A 26283-nucleotide genomic window follows, 5' to 3' on the forward strand; every position below is an offset into this window, starting at 1 on the left:
TCTTTACACAAAATGTTGAGGCAGGTTTTACTTTACTACTACAGAGTGGAGAAAGGGGTACCATGTAAATATAATAGTGTATACAGTATACTTATACCTGGAGTTACATCTATGAAGCTCCTCATTTATCCAGGTCATGGTATAGCTAGTAGTAGTTAGTCACATTCAACTGGATCTGTTCTGTAATGTTGAAGACATTTCACAGCTTATCCAAGCTGCTTCTTTAGTTCTAATGAGTGTCAGGATCATACCCCAGTATTTATAGCCACACTGGTAACTCAGTCACCTTAAACCATTTACCATGTGATATGCCAAGGCACATGTCATTGTCCAAGAACAGTATGGGAGGTGTGAAGGTCAGACTTCCTGAAACCATGGCATGGGATATTGTAAATGAAACAGGGTAGTTCCGCAGCTTTCACACCTCAGGTCCAGGGTTGCAGACTGTGCATGCTTTTACTGTGTCCATAGCGGTGGCAATAGCAGGAAGCAGCTGAGGAGCGAGGAGATGAGGTGTAAACCTGGCTCTTGAGATTTGTCCATACCTAAGATGGAGGTTGTTTGGCTTGACAATGAGTCTGCAATGGAAATAGTGCTTTATAGCTTGTTTCTGGCTTCAAGACCTTAGTAATTGTCTTATTTAAGTGCTTATCAAGGGATTTGTGGACATTGTGGGTTAATTTAAAAAAGAAAGGGAAAAAAGGAACAAAATGAGAGATGTTTCCTAGTCAGGTTTCACCCTTTCTTGTAGGCAGATTAAACCGAAAATGTAATCTGGTCATTACATATATTCCCATTTGCTTTTTTTTCCATAAAGAGTCACAACAGTCATCAATTGGGATATAATACAGGCAAATAGGTTTGTTTTCATCTTTGCCAGGTTAACATCCATGCTATCTACACAATTTCTTTAAGCAATGGGCTGTAAATCAGATGTATGTTTTGCTACTAGAGACCCACACCATATGTTTCCAGTCTGTTTGAAATACTTCCTCTGAAGTCTCAGGGGTGTGTGGGGGATGTAAACCTCAGATAGGCAATACACCTAAAACATCAAAACATTTATGGTTGTCAGTGGGTGCTCAAGCTAATTGGCTCCTCTATGCAACTCTCTCTTTTTGCAGTGTTTACAGAAATCAGTGGCAAATATGAATTGTTGCTTACAAGCAACTCATTAGTGCACAGAGTAAAGAACGGGATGGTATGATATATAAAATGTACAGCGCACTGTACAAAAAATGGCAGTGTAAAATAGGGAATGCATAGCATGCTGCACAAAGTAAGATGGTGCAGAATATGGAATTCACAGCACAGCATATAGAATGGTGACTTGTGGAATATAGAATTTACAAGAAAGCCTACAGAATGAGCAAGATTCCCACATCATGGTGTGTAGGTCAGCCTCTTGGATATGTGCTGTGGAGCTTTATATCTGCTTGTGGTATCACCAATTTGGTTTCCTATTTGCTAATGCTAACCAATCTTTGTGGGACCCAGTAAATACCACTCATTTCAGGTCTACCTGCTACACACAGAGTGAATGGTGCCCAGGTTCACAGCAAATATCTTAAAAATCAATCAAGTGGTACACCCTCCTCATTTTCCTCTAGATGCTGTTGTCATTCCATGTGGAGGCATTATGCTCATCAAACAACTGCACACTATTACTTTGAGACACTATTGACATGCTCTCCAAACCCAACCCATATCCATCCCAGGAGCCATTTGCACAAAATGATGCCTATGAAAGATTCTCACTTGACTAGGTAGCCAAGATGAACACCTGCCAGTCATGTATACCTGTAAGTCAGGATTGCCAACCCCTCGCAACTTTTTTTATCTGACAAAATATAGAAAATATACTGACAGCACATTATTTTACTGACAACCTCAAATATGACAGAAACTCTATTGGAAATTTTAAAAAAAGTATATGTAAACAGTATAAACAATATGTAAATGTTAACAATATGCATAACAAAATGTGAATATGACTAGGATTCTGAAAAACTTGGGACACCCTGGGATACAACAGGAAATAATTTCTGCGCCCCATGCTGCAGCGAACGTAGGCCTACCCAGATTGTGCCTAACAGTGGAGAGAGATATTGAGAGAGAGGGAGAAGGGGAGAGAGGAAGGGTGATAGAGCTAGAGAGAGAGAGAGTGGGAGAGGAAGAGAGAAAAAGAGAGATGGTCCAATGAATTCTAGTTGTTGCAGGAGACCTTAACTTGGCACCCCAATAGCAATCCAATGCTACCCAAGCTACAGCAACTGGACTCTATAATTAAGTCACATACCCAAAGCCCTAGAACTGCTTGTTAAAAAGCACCTGATGGCAGATAACAGCAGTCACAGCCGGAAGACATGTCATATATATTAGAGCAGAGATCTAAACATCATTATCAGCCCCGTCATTAATGAATAATGAGCCTTATTATGAGAAACTGAGTGCAAGTTCAATTTCATTATTTATTGATATTATAAAGGATGTTAAGGTACAGTAATATTACAGGTCAAAGTCACTCATGGAGTAATTGCTCTCATTATAACTGAAGAAAAGCTAACTGAAGAAAAGCTAAACCTTTGTCAGCACAGAATGACAACAATCACAGAGCAAACTTTCCTATATGTAAGGAAGAAAATGAGCACCTGTTTGCAGACATAGTATATTTTCTAACACATATAATGATTATACAGTTGTTCACAGATTGTATATAATTTAACTTTGTGTTCATCAAACCGTTAACATGTTACTGAGTTTTATCATAATATACAGTTTATAAACTGATTTTTGCCTCTGAAAGGCAAAGGCATTGTTCCTTTTTCATGTTCTCGTATTTGTTTTTTTGATTGCACCATTGCTTGCTCTACAGCATTGATTTGTCTAAATGCATACAGTGCTTTTATCTTTTCAGTTAAAGGGAGGGTGGTATTATACCACAGAATAGGCCCATAGCATATAGATCTTTCAGCTCATTTGGAAAACATTTATGTGTAGTAACAGGTGCTTCAAATACTCATAGCGTTTGTTATTGCCAACAATCCTCCCCTGAACATTTTTTTTTGGACAACCCTTAATGGTGATGATTTATTAAACCTATAATATCATGTTGATATTTGAGCCAATCATATTCCAGATGGATTTTTTTCTACCCAGTGTAACAACATCTGTAGCACAGATGACATGGAAGGAAGTGGTAGCACGCAAATGGGCATATTTAATAGGCCTGTCCAAAGAACAGTGATAATGTGCCAAGTGCAGTAAACAATTCTTATTTTAAATGTCATTAGTGTAAATGCAGTTAAATCAAACATATATAAATATATATTAACTGTATCTAAACTCAAGAACAAAATTAGTATATTGTAGCTTACTGGTCCTTAAAAATGATGACTGCATTATTTATTTTTATTATTTTAAAATTATTTTAAAAGTATTTATTGCTAACACATTTCTTGTCCTAGATGACAGTGCTCACAGTACTCTATCTATGGAGGAGCAGCATTGTCAACCTAGGAGAGGAAGTGTATTAAGACTACAGAATGAGTCCCCCTCTCCTCGCCTTCAAAAAAAAAAGAAAGGGTGGGGGGGCTTGTATTTGACAAAAGAGAAGCGGGCAGGGCTGATAAGTGATGGGGCTTGTAAGGGCAGTAGAGCCATAGAGCACAGGAAGTAACAAGCTCATACAATTTCTGGTAGGAGCCGGTATTTTTTTAGCACTTACTGAATAGATATAACACAATGCATTTCATGGTATTTTTAACAGACCCAAAGAGAGCAAATTAGAGAAGCCCATTGTTACGTTTTAAATACCGTACACTTTAAGAAAGTTTGTTCCATGGATATGTAAGCAAGTTATATGATGTGGTTTCCATGCAACTTGTACTTAAACTGGCTAGAGAGGGCACAGATTCATGTGTGAATATATTGGAACAATATTATAGTGTCATAAGCATCCTATAAGACCAGAGCACATCCATAAAGCTCTAATAATCTATATTTGCATGGATTTTCACATATACATAGATGCAATAATATGTTTCATATCAATTCAGTTTTAGCTTTGTCTGAATTATTTGTGGTACAAACATGTGAATGGGCCCCTAGATAATAGTACTGTAGATGTTTCTGTAGTTAATATATTGTTGTAACATTGTCCTTTATCTTGTATGTAGATATAATATGCCATAAAGTGGCGTTTTTATACTTATTGAACTTTTTGTTATGTGCACATTAAAGGAGAACTATGAGGTGAGTGCTTTTCACTCACCTCATAGTTCTAGCCGACCTGTGAGAATGAGACTGTCACAGGTCGGCTCAGTAGATCGGGAAGTGAGCGAACACATACCGGCATTCGCTCACTTCTCGATCCTGTCACGGCTCTCTGCCGTGACAGGGGAGGGACTGGATTCCCCCTCCCCGCTCCGATCCGCCAGCGCTGCCGGGCAGAACGGACGGGGGAGGGGGCGGGTACAGCTGGCTCTGCCTCTAGATAGGCAGAGTCAGCTGTCACTCACGCAGCTGGGTGGATCCAGACATAATTGTCGGGATCCGCTTCAGCTGCGGCACCTCAGTATACCGCAAGTTGTAGCGGGAGGACGCTAGTTTGTGTCCTCCCGTTACCCTAAGGAGAACTATGGGGAAAAGCCCTAACCCCATCGTTCTGCTTTAAAAAGAATCTTTGGTCTATGTTCATTTATCTAAGTAAATAAAGTGAAGCGTTGCTCACTTTGAATATCCAATTACATGTGGGGGAATTAGAAACCAATAGGATTGTCTCTTTTGACTCATGATTGTGGGAAACATAGCTTTACCTTTTTCTCTAAACTAACAATTAATAAATCAGACTCTATCACTCTGATCTGACTGATTTAAAATATTATCTTTTCTGGTTGTCTTATTTCCATGACACATCAGTTAATCAGCAAATGGGCTAAATGCACAGCCTAGCATATAGATGGATACTAAATAACAATTCCAAAAATATTTAAAATTAAATACACCTGTGAGCATGACCATAGCTGGGGGTCATTGCAGGAGCTGCCTCTCTAATGGAACCAAATCCCTCTGTTTCTATTTCTTCCTCAGTTGTTCATCCTTTCATGTATTTTTAACTACCTAAAACTGGAACAACCCTATTTGAACAGGGGTGGGGGCCTCCAATACCATCTATTTTCCACCTATTAACACCTCCACATAATTTCCACATATTAACACCTACACAGCATTAACACCTCTGCAGGCTTCCTGACACCAAGAATGGGATTATGTAACTAGAACAGGGTTTTTCCATGACTTTCACACCTCCAATCCTATTCTTGAACAATCAGCATCTGTCTTGACAAATTCCATGGTGTTTTCGGTAGGTGTCTGTGCTAATTGTGTGGATGTAAATGTTGGGGCTTTTCCTGACGCTCCTCAGAACTAAGGAAGTGTCTTGGATAAGCTATGAAATCTTCAATATTACAGAAGAAGTCCAGTTGAATGTGACTAAAACCACACCTAGCTATACCATGACCTGCATAAATGAGAAACTTCAAAGACTTAACTCTAGGTACTCTTCAGTTGCCATTTTATATACATGGTACCATTTTACCCACCGTAGAACACATAAAGCTAAATAACAAAAGTAAAGCCTGCAACAAGTCCAGTTGAATGCAACTATAACTACTACTATCTATACTATGAGCTGGAACAAATAGAACTTTCACAAACACTTACCAAAAGGGGTTTTACTGTACTTAACCTTTCATCTAAATTATTCCATGGAAAAAAAAGAATTATGGGGCTTAACCAATCATTTGTGGTGTATTGATACTTCATGTTCGACATAGCTAGGGATGTGGCAGGGCTGTCTCCCTTGCCTACATACTTTGTACTAAAGGTGTCTCTCTTTCTCATCTCAGAAAATGGGGAAGTATGGGAATGTGAACTCTTATTATGGAGGCGTGGTAGTGGTTGATGATGTTAGTCTGACATTAGTAACCACATCTACCTCATTGCAGCTAGTCCACCATCTGTTATAAAAAGTGCTCCTGAGTCTCACACAGCTAATTAACACATATTTAATGCCTGTGTTGATGTGCTTTTGTTCTCTTCAAACTGCCTCTCTCCACATACACGTGTACGGGAATGCAAAAGCAGCCAAAGTAGGTCTAGTGCAGGTCAACTGCATTCACAATGAGTTCTGGATTCAATGATTTAATGATCCCTGAAGCATCTCAAACTGATGTCAAAAGCACGCTGCATTTGCCCACTGAAGCTCGTGAACAAAGGCCCTAATTTACAGATTTGGCTATTGTGTGTGCTGTGCGGGACTCATCTACACAGCAGAGAGGACCAGCAGCACAGTAAGTAACAGTCTGTCACACAGAGCTTCTGGGCAGCAGGTCTGGGAAGGCATTTCCTTCTAGTGCCTACCCATGGTGCTGGATCATTAGGTAAACTTTACTCAAGTAACTTAAAAACTGCAGTCTTGTATAGTGCACTGCAGCCAGATTGTAAGCTTCTCTGGTGTCAGTCCTGACTTGAATGGTTTCTCAAAGCATGACAAGACACACACAGATGTGTGTCTGGTTTAGAAATCCAGCAGCATATAGTGCAAGTACAACTGTGTGAACGGCAAACAATGAAAATATAAACTGATAAGATAGGATAATAGTTTTAATATGATAACCATTGTGTTTCAGTTATTGAGACTTAAAGTGGACCTTTACCCCCTTTCACGAAAAATCACATCAGCATGCAACTCTGCATGTTCATTTAAAAACATCTTATATTCATGAGTTAAACAAACATATTTTTAATTTACTTACAAATAGATTTAATCCACTTCCTGGTCCACTTCTAGTGCAACTGATGTAATGTGCCAAAGTATTGCATCCTGGGAAAGGTACATCAGCAGAGCATTACTGGGAAATATCATCTGTAATCTCATGAGATCTCAGTGAAAGGCATTTCCTACCCTGATGATGTGCATGGTCGCATGTCCTAGTCACATGTGCCAGAGTTCCAGGAAGTAAAGGGAAATATAGTAATCTGCCCTTAGTTAAAATGGCCAATGAGAGAAGACTTGGGGAAGTAAAGAAAAACCAGGTATGCAAAGAATACAAAGCCTGCAATGATCTAGAAGTATGTGTTTGTAGATTCTCATTACTGTCTTTGTTGTTATTTTAAAGATAGGGGTAAAGTTCCTCTTTAAGGAGTTGAAATTGTTCACACAATAAATTGTGCAAATGTTTACTTCAATTATCCAATCATGTGCAGATGAAACACGTAAATGGATTTTTGTTACTCATGATTGGATAATTTAAGTGCATCGTCACACTATTTACAATTTGAACATTATCAAATCCTTTGGTCAGCTAAATCAGCTGCATTCTGTCAATTTTCAGTCTTTTCTTTTTTTGTTTCAGTATTCAGAAGTACTGACAAAATTTATATTTATCCGTTTAAATATACATACTTTGGAAAGAGCCCACCTGAAAAAAACACGCCTGCCTGTCAGGAACACTTGAACACCTCTGTGTGGCTGATTCATGAAGACTCAGCAAAAAATAGGCATGGTTGGCCATGGCAAGGTTTTAGATTTCCAATAGTTTGTGTAAGAAAATCACATACTGGCTCAAAGAGTTTTCTCTTGGCTACACCTTCAGTTACCTTTCTTCTATTTCAATAATTCAGTCCCTTCTGAGCATCAAACTCATTCCAAATGCATTGTTTACTAAATTTAGATATATAATGCAGGCCCTTTCCACTGCCAGTTATATCAGAGTAGACATCAAATATGCCGCACTTAAAAGCTCAAAGCCTTAAAGCCAGCCTTTGTGTTGAACACAGCCATACCTTCCAACCAGTGGTGTATCCAGGGTATGGCACATGCCCTGGGTGCCATTTGAAGTTGTGGGTGCCACTCAGTGGGTCAGTGAAATTTTGCTGACCCATGGAGACAGCAGACTGCAGCTGTCATTATTAAATGTTTTGCTTCACTCCCCACCCCTCTCTCCCAGGTTGTTAAGAGCTGGGTAGGCCATACACATTTCCCCACCCAGCTCTCTGCAACATGAGACTCTGTGGCCGGTGTCACTGGTTGCCAGGAGCTGGGCAGACCCTGGTCAGAGTGTCCCAGGTTGGTAAGAGCCAGGCCACAGCCGCGGTGTCTTTGAATAGAGCTGTCCATGGTTGGAGTCATGGAGGATATGCGTCTATTATCATGCACTCATTTGTATTAACAAGCAAATCCTATGTGTGTAAATCCACAAACTACAGCATATATACAAGGATCATCCAGTGAATAGACTTACATCAGAGTCCCCAGAGCCGCTTACAGATACGGATGCTGTCACCCGGTCATTAATTCTGGGGATGTTAGAAGGGACTCTGGGGACTCTGATGCATGGGCGGGGGGGGCTCTTATGTAAGGAGGGACTCTGATGTAGGGGGGATCTGGGGGCTCTGATGTAAGGAGGAGCTCTGGGGACTCTGATGATAGAAGGGACTCTGGGGGCTCTGATTTAAGAGGGGACTCTGATAAAAAAAGGGGGTGATCTTGCTCTGCTGAGGTGTAGAAAGGGAAGAAACTGAAAAAATTACTTTGATCACATCATAAACCAATTAGCATCAATAAAAGCAGGAAAGGTGAAGTTATAATTTGTATGTAGTGCCATCATTTGTTAATAAAAAGTTAACAAATGTGACTTGCATTTTTGATTTTTTTATCTAAAATATAAGTGTCGGATTTTGGAAATGGGCGCCTGCCGTAGGCACTATTTTCTGTAAATATGCATTTTCTTCAAGCATACAAACCTGAAAGCTCAACTCCATTGACTGGCTTCCTAACAACTGAATAGCTGGTTTTATCATAAAGTGTAAGAAAGACGAAATAGCCTGCCTTACTGTAGACAACACAATTTCTTTCTCTCTACACTTTTTTTAAATCAAAAATGATGTTCATTAAGACACTTTTATACAGAAAGCCCTTGGTCCCTCAGAGCATGCTTTTAGATACGAATGGCATATTCCATACGTGGTTTTAGCGGCACACCATGTCACTGGAAACTTTTTAATGGGTGCTAATAGTATTCAGCTGGGAGCTGTCCAGAGTGCTGAAAGAGCCTGCGGGTTTCTCCTGTCTGACGCCAGCCTCATTATAGTATATTGCTGTTATTCCAGGCTGCCAGAATCCACAGCTGAATGCCTTCTAGCAGTGAGGATATTCACTTTAGCACATATCCTTCTCAAGGGATTGTGTCTTTGGATAGTAGTGACCAATGTTGCTGATGGAAGAATCATGACAGTTTTGTTTTATTTAAAACTTTAAATTAAATTAAACTGGCCATAGAGATGACTGAATAGTCAGACATAATCCAACCATCTTAAGATGCACTTTGGGTCAGCTTCTGCTCATAACCTGTCCAACTACTTTGTCCCCCAAGACTGTTCTCATAATGGCATGAATGTATACAAGTTGCAAGTTAAACTTGGAAAGTCCATTTCGGATATGAATGTTTTATGACAATTTAAAATGCATCTAATGCCAAAATTTTTTAGCTTTAGACAGAGTAAGGAAAAGTTAAAACCTCTGTCAGGTTATTTTTTCTTTCTGTGTCCCAATAGGTAGATTTCCCCCCATTTCCTGTCTCAGATACAACAGGAAGGAAGAGGGAATCTTTTCAAGATCCTTTTTGACAGTTATCCCCAGAAAGGGTAGGGGGCGGGCACAGCTTACTCTGTCTCTAGATAGGCAGAGCCCGCTGTCACTTACGCAGCTGGGTGGATAACAACAGTATTGTCGGGATCCGTCCCGGCTGCGGCGCTTTCAGTATATCGCGGGCAATAGCCCGCGATATACTGAGCATTGAGTCACGGGAGGAGGTTAGTATATATGTTCTCCTGTGACCCTAAAGAGAACTATGGGGAAAAACACTTACCCCATAGTTATCTTTTAAGCGTTTGTTGAATTCTCTCCTTTGTTTTATATGGGGTTATAGGATGTGTTTATTAGCACAAAATTGGAATACGCATAAGCTTACGTCATCATCAGTCATTTGCATCATAATAAAATATTTATTTATTCAATTTATTGTCTTGCTCAGTTTAGTATATTATTGATAGATTGTCAATGTGCTGTAATCTTTTTAGTATTTTTATATACAACAATATGAGCCTTTTATCATTATTGGAATCAAAAACTATCCATTTATGTTTCCTTCTCCCATATTCCATCCATTTTTACGGCTGTTAAGATTAGGTTTCCTTTCACAAACCTGACTACATAGAGTCACGGGCTGAATATCATGGCCAATTATGAGAAGTGTTCTATTTTCAGCATTCTCATACTTATCAGCCCATTCAATTTTCATCCTCAGTTCCTAATGTAGTTCACTAAGCTACAATACGTAATAACTACAGGACCCACAATTTCCCACAGCTTATATTTGAAAAGAACTTGGCATCTTTATATCATCTCTGTCAAGGACCTACTAGTCAAAAGTGTAATAAATGTGGATACCCGCCATATCTTGTTTTAGATTCTTTTTTAATAATGATCTATTTACTGTTTACAGAGAGAGCGCGAGATTACCTACACAAGACTGGAAAATATATTGTAATTGGAGGAATTATCTCTCCCGTGCATGACTCATATGGCAAGCAGGTACAGTCTACTTTTATTTCTGTTCCAAAAATATACAACTAGTGTCATCTGGAATACTTGGGATTTTAATAGTATCAATCTGTTTCCATCATTTGCACCACTTTGCTGAACTGTAAAATAATATACATTTATTATATTATTATTAAAATAATAATATAATATAAAATACTAAAAATATAAGTTATATCTGTTTTCCCCCACAGGGAATTAAAGTGATAATGTCAGAAGATGTTTAAGCTATTACAAATGCTGAATAAATCACTTACAATGGATGCTGCTCCTTGATGTTTAAAGGCTTTAGCTTCCTGCAGAATCAGCTGGTCCCCTGAGCACTGGCCCTGATATCCTGTTTTAGGGTGTGCTACTTTCCCTTGCAGGGTCCTATGGGGGCCATCCTTGTGAGTGCTAGTAAGCTATGTGTGTTCCCGCAAACACACAGACAAAGCAAAGCAAGCCTGTCCACTCCTACCTTCTCCAAGCTAGTAGATGGACATCTGCTGGAGACTGCTGTGTGTCCCTTGTGATCCTGTATTTAACAGGATGTAATGGGAAGCTAAGATGAGAGAGTTGGAGCCAGCTGTTTGTAAACATGATGACTGTAGGTGCGTGAGTAAAAATTGAAGTCCACTCCTCCCTTCTCCAAGCTAGTAGATGGACATCTGCTGGAGACTGCTGTGTGCCTTGTGATCCTGTATTTAACAGGGCGTTCAGGGAAGCTAAGATGAGAGAGTTGGAGCCAGCTGTTTGGAAACATGATGACTGTAGTTGCGTGAGTAAAAATTGAAAGGAATACTTTGCTGGGCAATGTACTGTACATTTGTTGGCTCTAGACTCATTATTGAAAAAAAAACTTGAAAGTTTAATACTACTTTAAGCATTCCTAATTTATTAACAAATGCTTTATATAACTTATAGCCGATTTATCAAAGTGTTTGCAGAAGAACAGTATGTTGCTCATTGCGACCAATCAGATAATTCTCTTAATTCTCTCACTGGAAGAATTATAATGAATACCTAGTTTGTTGGTTTGCACCACACAGACTATGCTCACATTAAGGCCAACCGACTTTAGATAATTATGTTTGTTTATCATATTTGTGTGCATAAAATGACTGAACAGCCACAATATGACATTGCATTGGATTGCCTTTATAAATAACAAGTAAACACATAGCCAATGTTACATCCTCCTTAATTTACTTTGAGAATGGACTGTGACCCTTTTCTTTGTTCACTCAGGACAAAGCAACAGGGTCATGTAAATGTCCCCCTTCCCACAGTATATACTCACCTTTTCTTCACTCCTCCGCTCTTCCATCCAGCTGCTGGAAAAGTAGAGAAATATCTGGCTATTTCAAGTATGGAGGAGCTTATGACATATTACCCTTTTTCCAGTTAACAGTGCTGGTGCCTGGTAATCGGCAAAATGCTATCACGGGGGGCTGAGAAGAGTTCTCAGCCCTGTGTAAAGCTCTAACATGCTGTCTTGGTACTAAAGCTGACCATAAATGGCTCAAATGTCGGTAGCTTCAGCAGGAATTCAAGCTCTGGGTGGCCCTGCAAGCTCTATGCGGCTCAGCAAAAGTCGATTGAAATGTCAACTGAACCAGGAGAAAAATTATTGGCTGAACATTGACTGCATCCTATCAGACCATGTGAAAAATGGCCTGGTAATGAAGCCTGACATACAGGCTCAAGTGGTTAAAACATTTTCTGATGATGTTGTCATGAAGGTTCTTCTTCAGCCACTTCCTGTTATAAGGTAACAACTGTCTCTGAGTTGTACTCAAATGCAACACTGAAGAAAACTACAAGCTGCCACGCCAAAGGGCATGCATTGTCCAAGGAAGGTATGTTAACGCACTATGCAAATGCAGGTCAATACACCTACGTTGAGTCACACCCAGCGTATACACATTGCGGTGTGAACGCACCTTTAAACAGTATTTAAAAAAGAGAAACAGACAATTGTTTATTATGATATACAGGGCTTTAGAAAACGAAATGTTGTCCAGTTAGGCTTTAAAATCTACTTGAACTATGGAAGAGGTGAAGGTTTCTAGTTGTCTGAAATGATTGTTTTTACACTCCGAGCTGTAAATTCTCTGTGTAGCCGGGCATTGATCATGGTAAAAATGACCAGCCTATGCCCAGCCTTTGAGAAAAAAGCTAAGCGTGGATTATAAAGTTGAGTTCACTAGTTTTATTTCTTTAATTTAATACTTATCTTTCTAAAAACAGAGAGGAGCCTTCCCATGGAGTTGTATACTTGTTCCAGGACTGATTCAATACAAAAAGTATTGAATTCAGAGACAGCCATGCAATTAACATTTTCATAAAACAGATACCCATATTTATCAAATGGCAGGTGTCCTTTAAAACTGTAGATTCTCCAGGTTATCAGTGGAATATATTTTTGTCTGCTAATTCATCCATCCTAATTCCAGTGTATAGATCTGGTCTCCATATATTTGTATTAAATACAGTAGTTCAGACTGCAGACTCTGTTATGTATTTTATTAAAGCAGCTTTGATCCGTAAATGAGAAATTTGCTCTCATTAACATAACAATTCTTGAGCTTTCATTTCCTCACATAAATGAAATAGAATGGGAATGGTTTGATCGATGCACACCTTGCTTTTTGCAGGTTTTTACCATACAACAATTATGCTGATGCAGTTGACCACATTAAGGAGTCCATCCCCTGAGGAATGATTCAAAGATTCTTTTGTATTGTCGTTTGTTCCTTCTTGCGCTTTTTTTGACTTTCAGACGATGCTTATCTGGCTATGTATAACTTCGCTCATTATTTGAGGCACCAGTCTATCATCCGTCTTCCTTTCACCTCTCAGCTCATTTTAATGTGCTTCCCAGTGAGATCACCCAGTTCACCTCCCTTTCTTCTTTATTATGCTTTTAGCTCTCTTTAATGTGCATCAGTCTTCCTGCTGGATATCGTCAGTGTGCAACTCCACATTGATTATCTTTCATTTCTAATGCTGCACAGTTTCTCCTCTTCAGCTCTTTCTACTCTCGTCTCCTTTTCTATTTGTGTTTAGCATTGTGCTCTGATTTAGTGCTTGCTAGTTATTTACGGATACATTTAATACCAGTGCAAAGAAAAACGTCAGTAACCACTCAAATTACAGGTGTCATCTAAACCCCCTCCTGTGTTATTTTTGTGTGGCTGTGTTGGGAAAATTGGTATTTCAGTGTCTTCAGGAAACCCTTTGGCATTTTTACATTGCAGAGTGGTGTTAGGGAAGCTATGTATATGCCTCATCAGCTGATCTTAGCTGAGATTTGGGGCCTAAAGAATTCTGGAAAGACTACATCTAGTGTTCCCCAGGCGCACTGTCATTGCTGTAACTTCCAAAATGTCTAGCCAAGTGAACGTATGGGGTGAGGCCTGTTTGACTCGAGATGTATAAAGCACTCCTAATTGCTCTTTGACTTATCTGTTACAATTGGACCTGTATTTTAAAAAAAATGAATATTTGCTATCTTATTGGGAACATCTATTGTTTATTGTTCCTAAACATTGCCCTGAAAGGTCTACATTACTGCTTGACTTTCTTCTTACAAATATGAGTACGTTTCCTGTTGCTGTCGGCACATTTAGGCCTTGAACCTCATATCTGTATATATGCAGTGTGAGATCTAAGGTACTTCTGCCTCTGACTGCTAGTCTCATGATATTTCAAGGTAGATTTGATAATGTTGCTGCTGTACTAATAAATGTTTTCCTGAGGGATTGCTGGAGAGAAATCTTCAATGCAAGGATCTCCCTGCTTCTGCCTCATTCATTTTGTGGTTTCTGCATCTGTACTGCTGCTTCTTAAATATTCTCCCACCAGTCATTAGATCTCAACTCATTAGGTGGCAGCTCTGACAGAAGAAGCCAAAGCACTACGTTTACCAAGATGGTTATCTTCCCAAAGAGACACAGTGTAGAACAAGGCATGGTATGTTAGTAAAAAGATCATCTGCAGGGAGCCTGTAGATAATTTCCCCTCGCTTACCTTTTTTTGGTCACAGCTTTCACAGTTCAATTCCTGCGTCCATGTGATTGCTTGCCCACTATTCATCAGAGAGAGAACTATCCTTCAGAGAAAAGTTAGATTACTGTCTCAGATACACCACTGGTGGCATTTGAGTGTTGAAGCATAAAGAAAACCTTTGTTTAACAGCCCTTTCAGGTAGTGTGGAATAGAAAGTGAAAGGGGGCATTGCTGTAGGCAACACAAAAATAAACTATTATATGCAAGTAGTGCCAAAATTCCAAGTGTGCATATCCAAATGCTTGTTTATACTATATCTCCAACATTTCAGATCCATTATCCCTATGAAGGGGAGATTATTTTTTTTAAATGTGAGCATTTTGGGTGGATCCATGCGGGGGTCCTAAATTTGCATTTGATCATTTGGGAGATATGCATGTACTGTATATCTTTAATGTTTGGTATAGCATGTGTTGCATTTAAAGTGCCATAAATCATAAACCAGTAATCATTAACACTCACATTAATTTGATAGAAAATGAAAAAATACTCTCTTACTTATTTGGCCCTTTTCTATTTTGTGGTTTTATGAGTTTGCAAGGGACTGCTAATTTGTTTAGACAACATTACACTAGTTGGAGTCCAGACCTTGGTTGCATTCTGCTTCTTCAATATTATTCCTTCACTTTACTGTTAGCATTCCTCACATTTTGCCTTTGTCTTGACAATCTGTCCTATGTATATTCCCAAACCATTAGAGCTGTGCCATCTCTTATATGTCTTGTAAGGAATCCACGTTGACCGGGATGGAATAATATCTAATATGTGCTTTAAAAATCTTTGTAGGGTAATATATATGTAACAGTTTGACTGGAGATGACCTTGACATTGGCTTAGTATAACCTACTGTTTTCTGCTGTCAGCTTTCCTGTTAGCATGGGAAAGGACTTTTGCTGTGTGATTTACGCAAATTCGAAATGTGCAATATTTCTGATGAGCTGTGGATGCCTGCATGGTATCTTCCTACAGTAGACTTTTCCTTTTGAGGTCTTTTGTAACCCTTTTCAATTGGACCAAAGTTGAAATGAGCAATGGATGCCTGCACGGTAACTTTCTACAACACACTTTTTCTCTGAGGGCCTTTGTAATCTCTTCTGATTGGGCCATATTATTAGGGGTGGTTAAACCCATAGTTTAATTGACTGCAACACATGCCTTTTCAAGATGCCAGACTGCATTACAGAAGAAGAGCTTTTTTTCTTTTGATTTCAACATTCTTACCTGGTGCATAAAAATAAGATGTGGCCTTGAAAAGGGATGTCTGGATAGTGAAGGATTTATTATTTTTGATTGTCTTTTTGATTGTATGTGGGGTTGTTCTGTAATACTCCTGAAGCCTGTCCATATTTGTTATTGTATGTGGAACCACTGCTAGCAGCATAGCGCTCTTGGCCAATGAGTAGTGTGGAGGTGGGAAGAGGGGGGATTAATGAAAGAGTTCAATATGTTTAATTGTTTAATTATCCTTCTGTACATGTGTCTGGCTATAAGAAGGATAGGAACCCCAAAAATAATGTGTATGGGGGCACCAACAACAATGTGTGTTTCGCAGAAAGGATTTTTTGTATTACATTGGAGTTATAATTGTATGATCAGTGTAGAATTATTGGTGGAGCTGTTCTTTTATGATTTGGATGATTATCATGGCTTATCTCTAATGTTCTCTAGGTGCTTAAAGGAGAACTATGAGGTTAGTGCTTTTCACTCACCTCATAGTTCTAGCCGACCTGTGACAATGAGACTGTCACAGGTCGGCTCAGTAGATCGGGAGGTGAGCGAACACATACCGGCATTCGCTCACCTCTCGATCCTGTCACGGCTCTCTGCCGTGACAGGGGAGGGGCTGGATTCCCCCCTCCCCGCTCCGATGCGCCAGCGCTGACTGGCGGAACGGACGGGGGAGGGGGCGGGTACAGCTGGCTCTGCCTCTAGATATGTGAAATGAGGTTGCACAGTAGAGCCCAAAGACCTACAGACATCCAATTACTTATTGGTAGTATAGCCTAACGTCGTTCCTGACCTTGTTGGTCATGTAATGGCATAGTTATGGGTGTGGGCGCTGTGTCATTCCCAGGTGGGGGGGACCTAAGAAGTGGGTTAAATCTGGCAATCTAGTAGGGTGAACATTGGAAGGGGGAAAGGTTGAAGGTTCTTCAATGTATTTTTAGCAACCTAATTTTAAATCTTGTTTTCTTTATAGGGTCTGGTGTCAAGTCGGCATCGCCTCAATATGTGTCAGATGGCTGTGCAGAGCTCAGACTGGATTCGGTGAGAGGGGTCACACCATGAGGGAATTTGGAGCTAGATACGTAGACAGTAGGATGAAGAGAGGTGGTTGTGTTTTGTAGTATATATTTACTGTTACATTTAAGTTCAGTCGCTGCCAGTTTTCTGCAGTGTTTCTTGAGGAATTCCTGGGGATGACAGGTTATCTGTAGGTGCAGCAATTCTGGTGAACATGTTATTTGTAGTGCAGGAGTTCTGGAGAAACAGGTTATTTGTAGGGCAGGGATTCTGGAGAAACAGATTTTCCTGGCTCACCTCATGTCGGCATACTAATGTGTTAACCCCGCCCAGAATCCCAGTAGGACCACCCCTAACTAGAGTATAGATCCCCCCTCTCCCACCTCATACGTGTTCTTTTTTGTCCTCGCTCAGGACACCTATCTAACAGTTTTTTTTTTTTCTTTTTGTTCTCATTTTGAGGAATTTCTTATATGCATGGCCTTCATCCCACCACGGGTTCAGCCTCTTCTCCCGGGTGGAAGATGTCCCGGTATGTGGTAAACCAACAGGATGGGACATGCCTGGTGCTGGGCATTAGGGCCTTAGGTGACCTAAAAGGTTGCAGGCTTAAGGGCGAGGTAAGTCGGACTCATGGAGGGACTGCTTACCGGAGATCTTCCCGGTCTAGCCACTGTATGGCTACCTTTACCGAGCTATGGCAGCAGCAGAGCCGTGGCCACGAGCGTGCGTTACGGCGTGGAGCGCAGTACCCGCCCCTTCTTGCTCCGGATTGGTGGGCGGTAGAGGGGGGCGGGACTGAGTGCGGTCCAGTGTGGAGCGCATGCCTTAAGGCGCTTCCTGACTACGAACAGGTGCTAAATTCAAACAGCTTGCAGCACTATAAATGCAGTGATCCCTTAGAGGGGTATGGCTGCTGCAGTTGTATAGAGATTATATATTGTTAGGATTGCGGTACTGCTGAGATTGTGAGGGTGGTATGATTGTTTTCTTTTTCCTGCTGATGTTTTCTGAGTATTCATAGGGTTTAAAATTTCCCTATTTTGCATGTATTCATTTTTTATTTTATTTTGTGGTTGGGTTTTTTCTTGCTGAAATTTTACTGGATGAGTAAAAGATTGTCTCTGCCAGGAGAGTGTTGGAGCTACAAGCTTTTTCCTGCAAGGAGCCTTATTGCCAGATCTTCACAGACCGGATAGTGTTGCGGCCTGTTCCATCATTCTTGCCAAAGGTCTCCTCGGTGTTCCATTTCAATTGGGAATCAGTCCTCCCGGCCCTGTCAAGTGCAGTCTTCTCGTCTGAGGAGGAGTATCTAGGGAGATTAGATGTGGTCAGCATACTTTCCACTTACTTGCTACGAACGGAGAGTTTTTCGTGCCACGGATCGGCTCTTTGCGATGCCCGGAGGTCCAAGGAAGGGAGCGGCCGCTTCCACGAGAATCTTCTCCACGTTGGTGGTGAGAACAGTCCAGTCTGCTTATAAGGCTTCGGGTCTTCCCCCTCCGCAGGAGATCAGGGCTCATTCAACGAGGTCGCTGGCTACGTCTTGGGCAGCCTACGCTAAGGTTCCGGTAGAGATCGTCTGCAAGGCAGCGAGTTGGTCATCCTCCAATACTTTCATTAGGCATTACAATGTCGATGTGTCTAGAGTGGTGGATTTAGCCTTTGGGGCGTCCGTACTCTCTTCTGCGGCTTCAACAGCTTATTAAAATTATTTTTGGCATGAGTCCCTCCCTGGTAGTTATTGCTAGCTATGTCCCATTAGTATGCCGACATGAGGTGAGCCAGGAATACGGAAAATTGTTATCCAATACTTACCGTAATTTTCCTTTCCTGGCTCTCCTCATTTTGGCATAGCTTCCCTCCCATGCCTTCGCCCAGCGTGCTATTAAACACGTATGAGGTGAGAGAGGGGGGATTTATACTCTAGTTAGGGGTGGTCCTACTGGGATTCTGGGCGGGGTTAACCCATTAGTATGCCGACATGAGGAGAGCCAGGAAAGGAAAATTACGGTAAGTATTGGATAACAATTTTCCGTAATCTTTAGGTCCAGCAATTTGGGAAGAAGACAGGTTATCTCTAGGTTCAGCATTTGTGGAAGAAGATAGGCTATCTGTAGGTACAGGATTCCTGGAGAAGGACTGGTTTTCTAAAGTGCAGGAATTCTGGAGGAAAACTCTTTATCTCTAGGTGCAGGAATTCTGAAGGATGACAGGTAATCTGAAGTGTTAGACTTCTGGAGGAGAACAGGATATCCCTATGTGCAAGAATTCTACACGTAAAGTGATTTACTATAATTACAGGAATTCCAGAGGACAAGAGAAAATTTGTAATTGCATGGTGGAGGCTTACATGTTATTTTGTAATGCAGGGTAGACCCTTGGGAGTGTTACCAAGATACTTGGCAAACAACATGCAGTGTGTTGGAACATCACAGAGACCTCATGAAGGTAAGACATACTCATGATTCTTCAGTACAGCAAAGGTGAGGTTAAAAAAGGCCTCATGTATCATTGTGTTCTTACTTCTCCTGAGTTACCAATCAGATCTCTCTGAAAGGTCTTAATCTGATTAAAAGAGAACTGTGAGGTCAGGGCTTTTCCCCATAGTTCTCCTAAGGGTAACGGGATGACACAAACTAGCATCCTCCCGTCACCCAAAGCTCAGTATACTGCGAGCTACAGCTCGCGGTATACTGAGAAGCTGCAGCCGGGACGGATCCCGACATTACTGTCTGGATCTACCCAGCTGCGTGAGTGACAGCTGGCTCTGCCTATCTAGAGGCAGAGCCAGCTGTACTCACCCCCTCCCCCGGGGTTCCCTGGGTTAACGCATGTTGCACATCTTAATCACTATTTAAACTGCTTTATTGAATAGTTTCACTATTTGTATACACTGAGTGGCCAGATTATTATGATCACCCCATCAGTGCCTTATTGGGCCACGAGATGACGCCACGAGATGACTTTGTTGGGCCGCCTCGTGACTCCACGACATGTTGAAAGGTGATGCGAGGAATCTGACACTACACTGTTGCCCTTCTGTTGTCTTGTACCAGTCTTGCCACTCTCCGTTCTGCCATAACATTGACTAGTCGCTGACAGCCACAGTTCGCACGTTCAGACCCAGATTTTTGGCTGACAGTCCAGTCTTTAAACACTTTAACAACAGCTGCTCACATTTAACAAATTCTGCTTTTTTGCTGATACTCGCTCCATGGCTTGAGCGCCAACAATCATCCCACATTCAAAGGCTGTTAAATCGCGTTGTTTACCCATATCTTCAGAAAAAGATCACTTCTACTGTCGTGGGAAACAACCTGCTTCCCTATTTATAATGGTCTGGCCCTCTAGTAACTTCAGCGCCAAATTATAGCTAATTATAGGTAATTTGCCTACAAACGTCAGGTGGTCATAATAATCTGGCCACTCAGTGTATACCAACTCAAGCTATCAACTCAGGCTGTGGAAGTGCTAATGGGGTTGTGTTGGAACATTAACGAAAATGATGGACGTCATTTGTTTTATAATGTGGGTTGTCTATATACAAATAGAATGTACAATACATTTCTAGTGAATTGTGTCTGTATAACATCAGACATGTCTATTAATGTACTTTATGAACATATAACCTTTATAATATTTTTCAGAGAGTAACTGGCTGTATCTTGTCTAATGTGAACACACCATCTGTCACATCTGTGATTGGACAGTCTCTGAACCAATCAACACAGCCTGTTTATCAGAACAACAATCTTGCCAACAAGCCCACTGCAGGTAAATGCAAGCTACACATTTTCATGCCGGGCCCAATGTACATACTGTAAAGCAAATTTTAAAAACCTGAAACACACAGAGAGACTCAAAAAAATACAGCCTTGCTGTCAAGCATTATGGGGAATCCAGCAACTTACATCCTTGCAGTGCATGTGATTTACTAACCTAAACACACGCACGCACTAGGTGCGTGTGATTTTTACACAGCAAAACATATTTATCAACCAAAAAGTCTCTAAAAGCATATTTCCACTAATGCCATATATGGAAAAATCATGCACATGATGCATATATAATGCTGCTTCACAGTTTAGACAAAAATGGTTAGCTCATGCATTTGCATTCCTGCATTCATCAACGCAAGCACCACAACATAGAGCTAATTTACACAACATCACCTTGTAATTCATGCAGGGCTTTGCACAACACACCTGCTGGGTGCGTACACACTACAATGGTGTTTAGATTCCACCCATAGATCATGCTGGGAGGGAACACACTACAGAGGTGTATACATGTTCGTGGCGTGTTTATAAGGTTAGTAAATCAATCCCTTTGCCTCACAGCTTCTATCTCAAGCTCCTGTTCATGTGGACAAGGTTACAGCTGGCTCAGATAACGGTTGTTGGATGATCCAGGGAAAACAGGGAATACAGTTGCAGGTTCAACTTTAGGGACCTCCAGAAAATCAGATTACGGGCAGCCATAAGGGTGTAGCTAACATGGCACCCAAATGCAGAAGATGAATACCATGATGAAACATAGAGCCAGTTGACTGGTTATGTACCATAAGGTAGATTAAAGTGAATCTATATAGAAAACCTTTTTTTGTGGTTTTGGATAAAGTGGGTAAGGGTTAGACCTTTATCTGGGGAGATTTCTTTATCAGGTTTCTTTATCTGGGGAGATTCCCCCCTCTATTTGTTCTGGTAACCACTGCTAATGAGCAGAGCCATAGCTAGCTCCTTTTGCGCCCGAGGCAAAAACAGAAAATTGTGCCCCCCAACAGACGTGTGATGTCACCCGCGCACACCTAGCATCATGTGGCGCCATGCACCCTGCCTCCAGGATGGTGGCCAAATCCAAAATAGCATAACATTTCTTTTGTTTGACTAAACTAATGAAAACATTTCTAATTTACGTTCTAGTTTTGTCCGAAATTAATTTTTAGTCTTTGCACATGTCTAACAATATGTGTGCATGAGTGTGTGTGTGTGTGTGTGTGTGTGTTATTTATTTTGTATTATTATATATATATTTTTTTACTGTTGGGTGTGCTTCAGGGAAATATTAGGGGTCTAAACAGACCCCTGACATTTCCTTTTTGCAACAGAAAAAGAAATTGAGGACACAGAGTGCTCAATCTCTTTTTCTGCAGGCTTTGTTCTAAATGAATGGAAATCACTCAGTACAGACGCTTCCCATTCATTCAGAAACTGGTGATAGTAAAATATCTATTATTCTCCAGTTATCAATGGATAAAAGCCTCTATAGTGAGTGCTTTCACCCATTGAGAAACTCATGAATGAACAGGAAGAGATGTTCATTCATAACTGGGGACACATAGTACTATGTGTCCCCAGTTATTTACAAACACTGGAGTGATCAGCTGTTCGCTCCAGTGTTTGCTCTGCACAAAGAGATTTACCGATCCTCCCCTCTGCCATCCTGAGCGCTGGGGGAGGGGGTGAGGTGGGAGCGAGAGGCTGGTGCCTGTGCTGCCCCTCTCCTCCTTGCCGAGCTGCAGGTGTGTTGCACGCCTTATGCCCCTGTTGCCATGGTGCCCTGTGTGGAAACCCAAAATGTTAGAGTTGTACCTACAACAAGGGGTAAGAGGAATTCTTTCAATGGCCACTGGCCTATCCAAGTCAACTGTCTAAGAGCGGAATTCTCCTCACTTTGGAGAGATTTGCTCTAATTTCCTATAAATAGTTGTATATACATGCACTTGGAATGCAAAATGATGTTTGACTCCAGTGCACCTTCATAAATGATACAATGCTGTAATGCAAATGAGACCATTTACAATTAATGGGGGCTGTTTATTATAACTCAATACAATTTAATGAAAAAAACATTGGAAAAAAATGAGCAGTTCAATTTATAGAAGCAATATCAGTAAATGGATGATAGCACTCCGAAGTGTTCAGCTTCTTTATTTATTAAAAAATTAGCATATGGAGATTCACCAAGAAGAGGCTTCTCTCACTTCTTCTAGAGACGTCTCTTCTTGATGTATCCTGATATCCCAAATTTTGAGTGAAAAAAGAAGCTGCACATTTACTTCAGAGTGCCATCATTCATTTAATCATATCGTGTTTATTAGAGACGAGCTGGACTGGCACCCACTAATTAAGTGGATAAAGGTGGACTGACCTAGAGCAGCACTGTTTTTGGATGAATGCTATGGATTCCTTCATGGATTGTTAGAAAACCCAGTTTGGTCCTGAACATATTTATCTAAGATGACTTATTCTTATTTGTGGGTGTTTTATCCCACGCTAAATGAGTTAAGCCCCAGTGACTGAAAATACAGCAGAAACACTCAGTATGTGGAGACAGATAAACATGGTCAGACTGGCAAACGTTTTGCGTTTTCATACAGCTACCTAAATATATCTCTTAGTAGTCTAAAAATTCAAAATTATACTCTATAGGGGGAAATGTGTAAAGCAGTGGATGGGACTTTTACCAAACATTCACTGGTGGTAAATCAATTCCAATAATTTAAAACAAATGCACCTGAAAGATTCATCTGCAGTGGATGTTTGGTGAATATCACATTCACTGCTTTGTAAATATGCCACAAATGTGTAGATGCAATTCTGCATGTAAAGGTTTTGACCTATGTCCCCCTTATGTAGCGTTTAAATATGTTAAGTAATGAGCATGCTGATGATATGATTATTATGGTATGTTTTTTTTTTTTTTTAGCACAGTGCTCTTTTTTAGCCTCAAGATGTCGCTATAGCAACAATAGTTTTTGAATAAATATTAGATTTTTTAAAACCCATTTGAGGTGTACGTGTAAGGGCTGGAGAGGTCACATCGTTTCAGCTCAGCAAACTGCAGGTCACATCAAAGACAATACTTCTTTATTTGTCTTGTTCATACCAGGCACACTGTGTTTGTGTGCATTAAAACAATAGTACATGCTGTATTCAGATGCTGCTTACAATCCAAGTCAGCTGCGGCCCTTCTAAATGCATCAAACCGGGCCTTAAAAACATTGTAAACACTAATGTTTACCCATTAGATTTATGCAGCACTGTTCCTATTAGGATATTTTTAAGGACCCTTATACTAGACTTGCTGGTTACTCATATTATCCTGTTGTGCTCTGCGCAGCACTGAGAATATGTGCTTTTTGTATTATTACCTGCCATGCGGCTTGCAAGCCTTGACTTGGTTATCTTTGTATATCTTCGTACAAAAAAACCCACAATAAAACCTTTGTGAAAAAAAACATTGTAAACACACAAGCTGAAACACAGATCAGATACAGAACATTGAATGCCAACAAAACCTTTACTAAATCATCTGTTGTTTTCCTCTCTTAGTAAGGATTCTGGGGAAAGTTGGTGAAGGACTGAGTCGCATGTGCTGTGCTCGTCCCAATCTGCAGAGAGTTACATTTGTAGGTAAGTATCTCCATTGCACGCAATCAAATATATAACTTGCATCTCTTTCCGGTCCTCCACTCTTTCCACATCTGACCCCTGCTGCCAACACTACTTCCAGGTTCCCAGACATCCCCTTTGGCTATTGGGTGGCAACTGATGATGTAACTCCTAACATACACAACCGCCCCAGCAACAGGCCCTTTCACTGCATTTCTAAGATGAGCTGTGAATGGTGTATGTGCCATACAGTGTCCACAGAAAATGTAAAAAAAATTGCTGGGGGAAAGAGGGTGACATTTTGTGGCAGAAGAGACTTGTCATGTCTCCTTTGCCATAAATCCCTATATATTTTTTTTTTTACTTTACTTATCCTTTAAAAAGAAGGGCAGGCAGATTGCAAACTAAATGTGTGCCCCCTTCAGGGGCTGGTCTACAAATCACTACTTTTAACACAGTAACAAAAATACAAAAGTCACATCAAAATTACTTTAAGCTAAAACACTGCAATAATAACTCAAAATATCTACTAACTGAAAGTACATAGAGGGGAATTTATCAAAACTGGAGCAGACAAAATCTGGAGCAGCTGTGCATGGTGATCAATCAGCTTCTCACATTCATTTTCAAATCCTAACTGAACAAACGTAAGAGAGAAGCTGATTGGTTGCCATGGGCAACTGCTCTAGATTTTGTCTGCTGCGGTTTTGATAAATTCCCCTCATGATATTTTTCCTTTACACTCTAAATAATTCTTACCTGCTCTTGAATTTATCACTTACAGAGCTGTAACATTTCCTTCAACAAAATAAACTGTTAGACACCCTCAAAAAGTTAAATTTGTCTGAAATGTAGAAAATAAATTTTGTTTTGCAAAGATGATGGGCAGTGATTTTTGAACTGGGTCCACCTATATCTTTGGTTGGTTCTGGTCTCAGAATATAATCCTGGGTAAGTGAAAGTTTAGGAGCACTGAATGCAGGAGATAAACTATTCTGAGTATGTCTTTTCATTTGATCAAATATCAGAAACATTGCACCACCTGCATTTTGAAGTTTATTATGCTCTCTTTTTTGAAGGTCCTCCACTTGAGAGACTACACCTTCTTTGTGTTCTTTGTGAGCATCCTTGATTAAAACGGTAATCACTGAAATATTAAATCTGCGAAAACTATTAGCAATCCAAATTTGACCCAGTCTGCAAACTCCTTCCGAATCTAAGCTTGAAAGCCATACATTAATGGCCCTATATGCTGCTGCAGCTTTTAAGAAATGTTGTTATCATGTAATTTTTCTAATAGTAGTATTTTTGTTTGCAGATGAGAATGCTAATTTGGGCACAGTGATGAGGTATGAAGAGATAGGTAAGTACCAATGGGAACAGTGTTGAGGTAGCACACTATCACTAATATTCTACTGAGATTTGTCATCTTGCTCATACACTTACTGTCCTTCCTACCCAGAGCTACGGATCTTGCTCCTGTGTGGTAGTGACCTGCTTGAGTCATTTTGTATCCCTGGTCTCTGGAATGAGTCCGATGTGAGTATTGTTCCTTTTGTTGTCAAGGTTCCCTTTTATTTTCATTCTTCTCCCTGGTGTGACTGGCATCCTAAGTTATGTCAAGTGTGTGCTTTGCCCTTATTGTTCCTCACGGCAATCTGTTTGTCTTCCTGTAGATGGAAGTTATCGTGGGTGATTTTGGCATTGTGGTTGTGCCACGTGATGGAACAGACACTGAGCAAATCATGAATCACTCATCTCTGCTCCGTAAATACAAGGTGTGTTCTTACTTTATCAGGTAACTGAGATGAGACACTCATTTATAATCAGACGGAGCCTTCAGTTACATAGCATTGAGTGCACAAAAATAGATTAGCTATATATGTATATATACACTATATTGCCAAAAGTATTGGGACGCCT

The 26283-nt window shown here is 40.4% G+C and overlaps 1 protein-coding gene across 1 annotated transcript in view; it reads left to right on the forward strand.

Annotated features, from left to right (window-relative positions):
* NMNAT2 (nicotinamide nucleotide adenylyltransferase 2) overlaps positions 1-26283 on the forward strand; it is a 43414-nt gene that overhangs the window by 14173 nt on the left and 2958 nt on the right. The window contains exons 2-9 of the mRNA XM_018575195.1: positions 10569-10657; positions 16920-16987; positions 19336-19414; positions 20614-20740; positions 24301-24381; positions 25679-25723; positions 25823-25899; positions 26037-26138. Coding sequence (XP_018430697.1) covers positions 10569-10657; positions 16920-16987; positions 19336-19414; positions 20614-20740; positions 24301-24381; positions 25679-25723; positions 25823-25899; positions 26037-26138 — 668 coding nt within the window. The remainder of the gene's footprint in view (positions 1-10568; positions 10658-16919; positions 16988-19335; positions 19415-20613; positions 20741-24300; positions 24382-25678; positions 25724-25822; positions 25900-26036; positions 26139-26283) is intronic.

The sequence above is a fragment of the Nanorana parkeri genome, unplaced genomic scaffold (genome assembly GCF_000935625.1).
Source record: "Nanorana parkeri isolate BGI_ZX_2015 unplaced genomic scaffold, ASM93562v1 scaffold52, whole genome shotgun sequence".
Lineage (NCBI taxonomy): Eukaryota > Metazoa > Chordata > Amphibia > Anura > Dicroglossidae > Nanorana > Nanorana parkeri.